Raw genomic sequence first — 13,242 nt, 5'->3', positions numbered from 1 at the left:
TATAGTATATATTAGAAAACAAACCACTTCTGAAACTTTAACACAAAATTGAGTACAATGGACCATATTATACATATCCTATACTTCTGAGAGATTTCTCAGGAATTTTTAATATAACTGCCTTTTAATTTTCATTAAAGTTTCATTCGTATCTATAACTGTGATAACTTTAATACATTCTTCTCCAAATACCTCATATCACATTATGGTAGATAACTATAGCAAAAGATATGTTCCAGAACAGTCTCAATCTATAAAGTTCCTACAACCAATCACCATAATCTCTTTAGGTCATCATGCACATTTTAAATAATTTGACATTTAAACAGAATTGAATCAAAATTCAGCAAGTGAACCACACTACAGTGTTTGTCTCTTCTATCTAGTCTCAAGTAAAAAGACTTACCCCATGTTCCTTAGCAGCTGTGACAACTTTAAGGAGGACATCTTCCTCAACAAATGGTCTCACAGCATCATGGATAATTACTACTTCTGGCTTAGAGAGTTTAGAGTTGAGCTGATCTTCTGCCAGTGCTTTTAGTCCACTGAAAATTGACCTGTGGCGGGTCACTCCAGCTTCGACCAGTGAGATGCGTTTATGCTGATACTTCTGAATAATACTTTTCATTACTTCCATGTTCTCTCCAGTTACTGCCACAACAATGTCCTTTATCCAATATACTCTAAAAGGAAAGTATGTGTATAATTCATAAGTCAATTCTTAGACAACTAAAGTAACAGAAAATTGAATCACTAGTATTGGTATATTTACATAGGGAGATTAAAAACTGCAAGTGAATAAATCAGTTTTATGTATTTTTATTAGGTCCAGTAAAGAGGTTGATGAAAAAGAATCAGTGAGCGTTTAACACTATAGCACTAGACAGTGTTTCATATCATGTAGAATATTGTATATGACACAGTATATGTATATAGTACCCCCAGATGTCGTTTTTTAAATTTGAATAATTAGAATATCAGATTGTATGAAAAATAGCCTATAGTAGGAATATGCTTTTAAATTTTTCCAAATACTTTTCCCTTCAATGAAACAATTCAAAGCACTTTTGAGATCCAAAAGTTGACTGTCTCTTTCAAGAATTCCACCGAGATGGCAGCCAACCACTTGAATACCAACAAAGCTGGAAAACTTAGCTAACACAAGCCTTGCTAAATATGTACCTTAAATAGGACCATCATAATTAATATTGTAGCAATAAGGTTTAAGTAAAGTGGAAAAGCTTACAATTCATGAAATATAATTGTTCTAGAGTCATATATAAAACATAAAGCCATGTTTCTCTTCTAAAACATGCTCAAGACAGAGTCTCACTCTGTGCCCCATGCTGGAGTACAGTGGCACCATCTCAGTTCACTGCAACCTTCACCTCCTGGGTTCAAACAATGCTCGTGCCCCAGCCTCCCAAGTAACTGGGATTACAGGCACCTGCCACCACGCCCAGCTAAAGTTTGTATTTTTTTTTCAGTAGAGACAGGGTTTCACAATGTTGCCCAGGCTAGCCTTGAACTCCTGACCTCAGGTGACCCACCCACCTCGGCCTCCCAAAGCGTTGGGATTACAGGCGTGAGCCACTGGGCCCAGCCGGTAAAACATTTTCTTAAAGAAGGACCTACTGACATACTAGACTGCAAATAGTCCACATTACTGAGTTGCTGCTGCATTCGAGTCTGGTAGACTTGTCTGGAACACCAGTGCAAATGGAGGCAAGTGTCACTGTAGACTCAACATACCACAGCCCAAAAGCCCAGACCAAGACAACTATCTCTGACCCATAATATCAATTCTGAATAAAGAATTAATTTTTAATTCTTAGCCTATGAGATCCTATACTTTTCATGCTAAAACAGTTAAGTCTTTAGAATCTTTTTAAAGACATGCAAGGGCCTGAATATTACTGCAGAAAGATGACCTTTACTAAGAAATGAAAGTGAACATTGGGCTGCTTCACTCAGTAATGTCTCCTACCTCTTGTTATTGAACAGACCCTTTCCACAACCCAAAACCCCATTCTGCCTGTAGCTAAAACAAGACTACCCTGATGAACAAAACCAAGAGCTACTTTAGAGGTGACATTGCCTTTTCATTTGAAGCCCATTTCTTTAATAAATTTTATTGAGTACCAATACATTATCAGCATCAGCTGGGCACGGTGGCGCATGCCTGTAATCCCAGCACTTTGGGAGGCTGAGGCAGGTGGATCACTTGAGATCAGGAGTTTGAGACCAGCCTGGCCAACATGATGAAACCCATCTCTACGAAAAAAACAAAAAATTACCTGGGCGTGGTGGCACGCAACTGTAATCCCAGCTACTCAAGAGGCTGAGACAGGAGAATCACTTGAACCCAGGAGGCGGAAGTTGAAATGAGCCAAGATCGTGCCACTGTACTCTAGCCTGGGCAACAGAGCAGAACTCTGTCTTCAAAAAAAAAAAAACTTATCAAGGATACAATAGACATAAACCCTCAGAACTTACAGACATGAAACAAGAACACCAATCAACAATTGCAAGCCATGATCAACACAACGAAGAAGTCCACATTCAGGACAGCAAGTAGGCTGAGTAGCTAAACAGTTTGGAGGAGGCTTTGGGGGCGTTCTACAAGGAAAGGGAGTTTGCACTGAGACACAAGGGATGGGTGGCAGGTAAGCAGGCAAAGGGGCTAGGAGAGAGGGAGAGAGGACTGGTCCAAGTAAAGGCCACAGCAAGGTCCTCATGGGCTGAGAGAAAGCGGAGCTGGAGTTCCTCGAACAAGGAGAAGGCCCCATACAGAGCCTGGAGACCCAGGCAGGAGGTTGTCAGAATCCTAGGGGTTTTAAACTTTAATCCTAAAAAGAGGATAGGCAGCCATAGAAAAGCTTTAAGCAGGTGAGTACACTCAGGCCAAAAACCAATACTCACTCATCACGTTCTAATAGGAGTTTTTGGTAAACAGAATAATGAACCCAGAAAGATGTGCACTTCCTTACTCATGAAACCTGTGACTATGTTACCTTAAATGGCAAACAGGACTTTGCAGAGGTGATAAAGGATTTTGAAATAGGGAGATGGTCCTGAATTTTCTAGGTGGATCTAATGTAATCACAAGAGTCCTTATAAAGGAAAGGAGGTTACAGGAGAGTCACTGGAGAAGATGTGATGACAGAAGCAGATGTTAGACTGTTGCAGGGCCCCAAGCCAAAAAGCATGAGTGGCTTCTAGAATTTTATTTTTTGAAACAGAGTCTCTGTCACCCAGGCTGGAGTGCAGTGGCGCGATCTTGGCTCACTGTAACCTCTGACTCCCAGGTTCAAGAAATTCTCCTGCCTCAGCCTCCCAAGTAACTGGGATTACAGGCACCTGCCACCACACCTGGCTAAGTTTTGTATTTTCAGTAGAGATGAGGTTTCACCATACCGGCCAGGTTGGTCTCTAACTCCTGACCTCAGGTGATCCACCCATCTCAACCTCCCAAAGTGCTGGGATTATAGGAGTGAGCCCCATGGCCAGCCTCTAGAATTTAGAGAAAGGCAAGGAAATGGATACTACCCCAAATCTTCCAGAAGGAATGCAGTTGTGCCAACACCTTGACACAGCACAGTGAAACTAAATTGAGACTTCTGACCTACAAAATTTTAAGAGAATACGGTTTTAAGCCATTCAGTTTGTGGTAATTTTTATAGCAACAATAGGAATCACAAGAGTATAAAGTTTACTCTGACTGCAGGGAGGAGAAAGGATTCAGCAAAGAGAGAAAGGATGCAGAGAGACCAGTTAGGAGGTGGCTGCTGTAATCTGGGCAATGCAGTGATGGTCACCTGGGTACCAGGTGGTATATGGCGTTTTAGAGATAGTCTATTCTAGAGGTAATCATCTACATGAGTCAGGAAGAAAAAGTAGCAAAATAAGACAAGTATCACATAATAATAGGCAATATAAATTAAACACTATGTCTTAAACATTTTTTATATTTTAACTCTTGTAATTTTTACAATACCTCTACACAATCTCTCATACAAGAGACAAAAAGATCAGAATATATAAAGACGTTACTTTTCTCTATACTACCATCTTATTCTAAAAAAAAACGAAGCAGTAAGAAATTTTACCATTTTTCAAAATACATCATTTCATTTTATTTCCTCTTCTAGAATTAGGCTCCATCATAGAGACAATGTCTGCTTTATCCATTGCCTTACACCTAACTCCTAGTAGGTGCTCAGTACATTATTTGTTGAAAATGACTCTAGTCTGTCTCATCTACTGGGGGCAGTATAACATCTTACAACACAGCATAGTCTCAAGGATTATGAAAACAAAGGAGGCTCTCATTACCCCGACTAGCTACAAATATATCAATAAATCCAAGAATGAAAACAGCATTCCCTATGTAGTGTGATTTTGTTGATTGTTTTGTTTCTAGGTATTTGACTCTCTGCTCTGATTTCTAGGTCCTAAGGCCCCTCTAGAGCTGAGATTACTTTCATGTTTCACACACCTTGGGAGGATTTTAATCACAATCAAAAATAATTCAATTCAGAACTCCAAAGAACAATGTGTAGTAATCTGTACAAGCAATGGAAGTGATTCTGGAATAAAACTAAATGTGGGTTGTTCTTTGTTTTGTAGTCCATTTCCTGGGTCTTTCACTGCAAATTTAGCAATTGCAGAACTTACACTGCACTCACAGTTTCAAATTAAAGTTATTAGCAAGTGGTGAGCGACAGTTCTTCAATCCCTCTTAAACGTGGGATTTCCCAAGGTTCTGGCTCCACTGCCACAGCTGTGACCCAGGCGGTCATCTCTACCATAATTTACTGCACTAGCCCCTCAGTTGTTTCCTCTTACTCTTCTTATCCCAATACAATCCATTCTCACCACTTCTAGATGATCTTTCTCAAGCACAAATCTGAGGTCATCCCCTGCTGGCTCTTGGGCAAGACCCTTCAAGACCTGACCTCAGCCTACTTCATGCACATCACTTGGTCTCTTCCCTGCCCTCTTACTGTCACACCCAGTGCTCCCTGAAGAGAAGGCAATCTCCCACACTCAGGTATTTGCATGCGCTGCTTACCTGGCCTCTCAACACTGTCCCCATCCCTCTCTTTTCCCTAACTGCCCCACCTCCCTGCCGGCCCTGCCCGAGTTCTACTTACTCGTCAGTTCTCAGTGATGGCTCCCTCCAGGAAGCTTTCCCTGACAGCCATTCTGCATACAACATCCCCGCTTCTCAGTCTGCAGACTGCTTATACACATAGAGTCTTAAGGACTATACTGCACTCTGTTTATAACTTTATCTTCCTCACTAGGCTGCCAACTCATAGAAAGCAAAAACTATGTCCCAGAACTTAGCACATACTCAACTTTCAGTGACATAGTAGAAATAACACCTAAAACATATGGAATGTTTGCTAGGTACCAGGCAAACAATGTGTAGGCTATTTTGCCTGCAATATCTCAATATCCGTATCAGCTCTATAAAGCACATTATCATCATCTCAGCTTTACACATGAGGACACAGGCAGTAACCTCCCATAATCACACAGCTCAGAAACTAAGGGACCAAGCTGTGACCTCCAGTCTGACTTTGGAGCCTATAACTTTAGCCTCTGTAAATAATGCATCAACACTGTCTCTGAGAGGAAGGTGGAAAATCCAGGAGAGAAAAAATCATTTTGGATCATTGTGTCTACAGCACTTCATTTATATTAAGGTTGAAACACATAACATTCCTGCTTTTATAATCAAAAGCACTCAAGTTTATTAAAATTTCTTGTAACTCAAGCAGAAGTAGGCATTCTTTCTTGTGTTCATTTAGTCATTCAACAAACATCAATTAAGTATCAAACATTTGCCAGGCACTATACTAGATACTGGTGAATCAGTAATGAACAAAGACTGACAGAATTCCTAACTTCTCAACCACGTGTCAGTAAGTATCTGTTAAATAAATAGAGAGGAGAATGCTTGAATAATTAGGCATAAAAACTGCTCTTAGATTTACAGACAGCTACTAAAAGCATTTCATATATACTTCAGCTGTTTATTAGTGTGACATGTTCCCTTTTTAATATAGGAGTTATAAGCACGTGTTCAACTAAATCAGTAGTATTTTTAAAGGAAAGATTACAACTTGTCCTCTAAACTATTGGCCTGTTACTTTTCATAGTATATTCTACCAGAAAAAAAAATGGTTAAACTTTTAAAGAAATCAGGTTGCTGCTTTTTAAAGAAAATTTGCATTGACTTAAAATGTTAAAATATGATGAAGAATTAAGAGGAAGATAGGATAATACTTGACATAAAGTAGTCATTCAAATATCTATTCAATGAATTAACTCCCAATTTTACTAGATTGCTTAAAATAACTCAAATTCTCCATTCCATCAGAGAGAAAACAGCCAAAGTAGATGCAAATAATTACAAACAGACACTTACGGCCTTACACTATTTCAAACAATTGTATGAGACTCCAAACAGAAAATGGCATTTTAAACCAATATTTCTCAAACTGCCAATTTCGGGTCCCATTAGAGTGTCATAAAATCAGTTTATAGTAAGTTTTAGACCAACATTGTTGGGTAAATGAAATGGAAATAGAACAGAAAAATTAAAATGCATAGCACAGAGATAGGTTGTCTTCAAGAATTTTCTTTCAAATGTGTGTGAGTGTATAAGTAAATAAGTGTTTGTCACTGAGCCATGAGGCAAAAATGTAATTCTTGTAACAGGTCACAAGAAAAGTTTGGAAAACACTGTTTTAGAACACTCTTCAGAGATAGCAGGCTTATAAAGCTATTTTGGTCAGCAACCAAGCATACACCTAGTACTTGCAAGTCTTTATAAGTACTGTTTGTATTTCTAAGGATTTATTCACATTCTTTTCTAGTTATAGAATTAAAAGTCTTTTACAGTATTAAAATTTAATAATGTAAAATCATGGGACTGAAAAAGACCTTAAGTACCTCACACAGTGCCTACCGATCAAATATTTGCTGAATAAAGAGATCTAGTTTACCTCTTAACTGAGGACAAGTCCACACCAAACCCTCAGCAGCCTAATTCTGTGAAGTTCTCCTGAATATTTCCTTTATAGCACATTCCATAGGCAAATAGGAACTTAGTCTTAAGCTCTATTACACCTACAGACATTGAGGAAGAAACGTAATAACTCAAAAGTTACTTTCTCTTGGAATAACAAATATTGCTTACAGGAATACTCGGCCCAGACAGTTTTAACAGATCAGTTGGGAACAGAACATTTTAACAAATGCTTTATGAAACAGATGGGAAAGATCAGTCCCTGTTAACACCTCTGAAAGCCCTCTCATCCAGTCTGCAGAGTTTGGCTGCAAGGGGACAGTGGCAGCTGCTGCTCATTTCCATGGCAGCCTTCACGGAAACTTGGCCTCTGGATTGTACTGTGGACATAATTCATAGATCTCTATTTCTCCATACCGACCCTGACATTTTAGCAGCAAAATATTGAACTGGCATGATGGGGCTGTCTCTTGGATTACCTTTGCAATGTCAAGCCTTCCTACTATGGCCCATGAAGGCTGCCAGTTGTCAGGCCTCAGCCTACCTGCCTTAGTCTTATCACTTATTTTTAAGGTGTTCCATGGGGTCTTTTGGAAATGTGAAACTGACCTCTAATCATCTGATCTATACAAAATACAAGACCCATGACTCAGACTTGACCGTTTTATTAAGGAAGCCTTGAGACAAAATTTTAAGTCAAATTCATCTAAAAGCATTCCTTTCTCATTCTGAACCTCTAATATAGTTAATCACTAAGAGCTATCAACACTAGCTCCTAAATATTTCTCCTGTCTTCTCTACTCCATTCCTGTTATCTCAGCCTAATTCAAGTGATCAACATTGTTCATCTGGACTAACATTTATATCTTTACTTGTATATCTTGTTCAACAGAATTTGCTGTGGTTTTCCAAAATCTAGGACAGAATATGCAAAAGTACACAAGAAAACAAATTGAATAAATGAAGAAAAGTTTTTTTGAAAAACTAAGCTAATATACTGAAACACACACTATGGAGTCTTAAATAATAATGAAACATAGACTTTCATTGATTTCCAACCCCAATCTCAACCTGAAGATTTAGTCTCCATAATATAAACACATACAGAGCTACAAAACTGATTTTTCTCCCCAAAATTTACCTGGAATTGTCTGACTCAAGGAAACTAATTCACTCTAGCCAAACTGAAAAGATTCTGAAACATGAATCAGTGCCAATAGATTAACATACAATGATACACACGACTATCATAAGGTCTAGAATACTTTCTAATCAGTGGAACAGCACATTTTCCTATAGATTTATAGGGGAGGCTGAATCATAACAAACTTTGGAAGCATGAAACCATCTAAACGAAAAAGTTACCTTAAGCATTGTCCTCCATCTAAGAGTTCAAAAACCTCATGAACTATGAGGAAAGCCCTGCCAGACCTTGTTCAAATCCACTGTCAGGAATTCCCACCCCCTACCCAACTCATCACCACGTCTGAATAAGCATGGCCAAAGTTTGCCTTTCTTACCCCCTTTCGTTGTAGCTGTCATCTTAGTCTATTTTTCAGCTATTTCAGGTTGACCACTCTCAACCCCAACACACACACACATATACATACACACACACACACACACACACACACACACACACACCCCCCATGACGCTTTCCTTATATATTTAAACCAGAAATTAGATTACTGGCAGGAATTTTTGCCTCCTACAACAGATCCAGGGAATACATTTTTTAAAACAGTAAAATCTAGATACATGAATTTATAAATTGTGAGTGAATGTTATGGTTTAATTGTCAGAGGGTTTATGCCCCTGCCAACACCACCACTGTCATCTGATTTCTTGGAGCAATATATCCTTATAGAAACTCAGGTCACAAAGCAATAGTTATCTAAGGGATTAGTACCCCAATCTCAGTTTCTTGTTAGTAAAAGGTGAAAACTAAGATTCCCTTTAGTTTATAACCTGGGGTTCAATAATTATTTTTCAGTTCAGGTAAAAAGCCAAAACAACTTTTGAAATCCTAGAAACATTTTTAATCAACTTCTGAAAGGGTCTAGTTCCCAGCATAAAGTAGAAATGAGTTGTTATGTGATCCTTCCTAGTAATATCCATATGCACAATTCTGGACTACCATTCTTTAAGATTAGGGTATATTAACCTATACACACATTCATAAATACTAATGTCTATACATGTACATGATGCTTAATCATAATATACAAATATATCCACAAACAACAATCTTGATATATTAAATACTTAGCTGTAAATCTCCATTTTCTCAGAGCCTTTAGCCAACATGCCTCAGATACTGGTGGGTTCAGAGGTACTTTTTAATCTCATTTAATCTGATAAGTAGTTTTCTAAGCAGTTTCAATGGCACAAAGTAGAACTTGACTAAACTAAAAAAACTTTTCTGATTTTGTCAAAAGGAAAATGGACAATCTGAAGTTCCAGTCAATTCACAAAATGGATTTCTTTCAATGACTCCTCCAACTCCTTGATTTTAGAAGAATAACTACTTTAATATATGGCATGTCTGAAATGTTGAAGACTTCCTTGAGTCATCTACCTTAAGCACTAAGGATCTCATTGTATCAAAATGTAGTCTCTCTTAATTCCCCCATTGCCATAGAGCACCTAACTCAAGTCATTAGTTGTGCTAATTCTCAGCCAGAGAATAAGCCTCAGTATCTGTTAAAGATCTGGGAGTTTTACTCTTCCTTTTTAAGGATTCAATCAGGTGTCCCCTTTTCAGTGTTCTACCCCACCTTCAGAGATACCCTGTGCCTCTGATGCCTATACTTTTTCAAGGTCGTATAACTTTAATCATCTTACCTCCTGAGAAGTTGTACCTGAAATGAAGTTCTACCTGAAGGCTTATGTTTTAGCTTTCCTGGGTTCATTAAATCTGATTAGGTTACCACCATGCGGAATTTATTAGTACTTCTTATCTGCTGCACTTCCTCTCATTCATTCTCGCTTCTATAGGTATACATTTTTAGCTCCTTTAGGTGGGTCAAGGAAGTAGTGGAAACAAATGTATGTGTAAGTGGCAGTCTTTAACTAGAGGCAAGACTGGTTATGTTTCTTCACAATTCCCTATCCCAATTTAGGAATTTGGGGCCAAAGTTCAGAAGTTTCTCCCTTTTCTTTTGTAGTCCCCAATTAGATTTTGTTCAAAATTCCAAAAGACAAATCAACCCATAAGTTATTTTCAACGGCAGTTTGAATTTCTTAGGTGAGATATTAAAAAAGTACTCACAATTTCTCAACCCTCTATTAGTGAGATAGCAAAAGTTTGGGCAAAGAAAATCCTTACTTATGAGGGGCAAATAAAAAGAATTTTGAAGTCAAATTCAGGGCATCAATTTCAAACTATACTATAAGGCTACAGTAACCCAAACAGCACAGTACTGGTTCACAATAGACACAGCCCAATGGAACAGAACAGAGAACTCAGAAACAAAGTTGACAAAAATAGGTAATTTTGGGGAAAGGCCTCCCTATTCCATAAATATTGGTAGGATAGCTGGCTAACCATATCCAGAGGAATAAAACTGGACCCCTATACCTCTCACCATACACAAAAATTAACTCGAGATAGATTAAAGATTTAAATGGAAGACCTCAAACTATAAGAATCCTAGAAGAAAACCTTGGAAACACCATTCTGGGGATCAGCCTTGGGAAAGAATTTCTAAGTCCTCAAAAGCAACTGCAACGAAAACAAAACTTGACAACTGAAAGCAAATTAAACTAAACAGCTTCTGCACAGCAGCCAGGTGCGGTGACTCACACTTGTAATCCCAGCACTCTGGGAGGCCAAAGCAGGTGGGTCACCTGAGCTCAGGAGCTCAAGACCAGCCTGACCAGCCTGGCCAACATGCGAAACCCCATTTCTACAAAACATACAAAAAAAATTATCTGGGCATGGTGGCACATGACTGTAGTCCCAGTTACTTGAGGGCCTGAAGTGGGAGGACTGCTTGAGCCCAGGAGGTTGAGGCTGCAGTGAGCTGAAATCCTGCCACTGCACTCCAGCCTGGGTAGCACAGTGAGACCCTATCTCCAAAAAAACAAAAGAGCTTCTGCACAGCAAAAGAAACTATCAGAGTCAACAGGCCTTTGCTTGAGAGTGCAAAAACTAATATCCAGAATCTATAAGGAACTTTAAACAATTGAACCAGCAAAAACAAATACCCACATTAAAAATGCACAAATGAAACGAACAAACACTTCTCAAAAGACAACATACGAGTATCCAACAAACAAAAAATTGTTCCACATCACTAGTCAGAAATGCAAATCAAAACCACAATGAGACACCATCTCACACCAGTCAGGATGACTAGTAAGAAAAAGTCAAAAAAACAGATGCTGGCAAGGATGCAGAGAAAAGGGGAACATGTATACAGTGTGACTTGGAAAGTCAATTAGTTCAGCCACTGTGGAAAGAAGTTTGGAGATTTCTCAAAGAACTGAAAACAGAACTACCATTCAACCCAGCAATCTCATTAGTGGATATATATCCAAAAGAGAACAAATACTTCTACCAAAAAGATGCATGCACCGTGGTCATCACGGTGCTATTCACAATAGCAAACACAGGGAATCAACCTAGGTGCCCATCAATGGTGGATTGGATAAAGACAACATGGTACGTATACACTATGGTATACTATGTAGCCATAAAAAGAACAAAATCAAGTTCTTTGCAGCAAGATGATTGTAGCTGGGGGTCATTATTCTAAGCAAATTAACAGAGGAACAGAAAACCAAATACCACAAGTTCTCACAAGATGGAGCTAAACAATGGGTACTAATGGACATAAAGATGTCAACATCACACACCAGGGCCTATGGTGGGCAGGAGGAAGGGGGGAGGGATGGCATTGGGAGTTATACCTGATATAAATGACGAGTTGATGGGTGCTGACGAGTTGATGGGTGCAGCACACCAACATGGCACATGTATACATATGTAACAAACCTGCACGTTGTGCCCATGTACCCTAGAACTTAAAGTATGAAAAAAAAAAAAAAAAAAGATGTCAACAACAGACACTGGGGGTTATTCAAGGGAGGAGGGAGGGGGCAAAGGTGAAAAACTATTGAGTACTACACTCATTACGTGAGTGATAGGATCAGCCATACCCTAAACTTCAGCATCACACAATATATCCAGGTAATAAATATACACACACACCCTCTGAATCTAAAATAGAAGTTATAAAAAAAATCCTAATTTGGGGCATCACATACAGCTCTTGAAAAACAAGAAATGACATTCTCTCAGAATAACCTAGATGACTGACAGTAGTGACACCCATTATTTTTCTTATTTGGGACAATGAGAACTGTAGTTTCTCTTTAATAAGTAAAAAGCATGCATAATTTCTCAACAGAGCAAAAAAGTAGTCTTATAAGGCATTTTATACTTCCATGTCCTTTTCCTTATTTGAATTTGTATAAATTATCTTTTTTAATGAAGTGACTGAAGACTTTTGGCACCATACCCTAAGAAAACTATCAACAGTCTGTAGGGCTGATCTTTTACAGAAGGAGATAGGGGCTTTCACTTGGCAAATGGCCAAGCAGCACCCACACACTGCTATAAAGCAACCTTTCCAAGGACTTCCTAGGATACACCCAAAATATAATCATGTTCCATAAGTTCTTTCAGACATAATAGTGATAAAAATGAGCCATGAAATATTTCAGAATGAAAATTTTGATGAGTTACTATTGCTATTAGGATTTTGTGACTGCTGTTATCAATTAAGTAAAAGTAGAAGACAAGCGTTTTATTTTCCATAAACAAGGCCTTTCCAAACGTTCTTTTCCCTTAAAAGTGAGTATTAGTCTGTTTTCACACTGCTACAAAGAACTGCCCAAGATTGAGTTATTTATAAAGGAAAGAGGTTTAATTGACACACAGTTCAGCATGGCTGGGGAGGCCTCAGGAAACTTACAAGCATGGTAGAAGATGAAGGGAAAAGAAGGTGTCCTCTTCACAAGGCGGCAGGAAGGAGAATGAACACAGGAGGAACTACCAAACACTTATAAAACTGCCAGATCTCATGAGAACTCAATGGGGGAAACCAGTCCCATGATTCAATTACCTCCACCTGATCGCTGCCCCATGATTCAATTACCTCCACCTGATCTCTGCCCCGTGATTCAATTACCT

At 38.7% G+C, this 13,242-nt stretch overlaps 1 protein-coding gene across 1 annotated transcript in view; it reads right to left on the bottom strand.

Annotated features, from left to right (window-relative positions):
- Positions 1-13,242, bottom strand: part of CRPPA (CDP-L-ribitol pyrophosphorylase A) — a 339,038-nt gene that overhangs the window by 322,754 nt on the left and 3,042 nt on the right. The window contains exon 2 of the mRNA XM_023215905.1: positions 407-683. Coding sequence (XP_023071673.1) covers positions 407-683 — 277 coding nt within the window. The remainder of the gene's footprint in view (positions 1-406; positions 684-13,242) is intronic.

The sequence above is a fragment of the Piliocolobus tephrosceles genome, chromosome 8 (genome assembly GCF_002776525.5).
Source record: "Piliocolobus tephrosceles isolate RC106 chromosome 8, ASM277652v3, whole genome shotgun sequence".
Lineage (NCBI taxonomy): Eukaryota > Metazoa > Chordata > Mammalia > Primates > Cercopithecidae > Piliocolobus > Piliocolobus tephrosceles.
The sequence above is the reverse complement of the archived record's forward strand: the minus strand, read 5'-3'. Positions and strand labels throughout refer to the sequence as shown.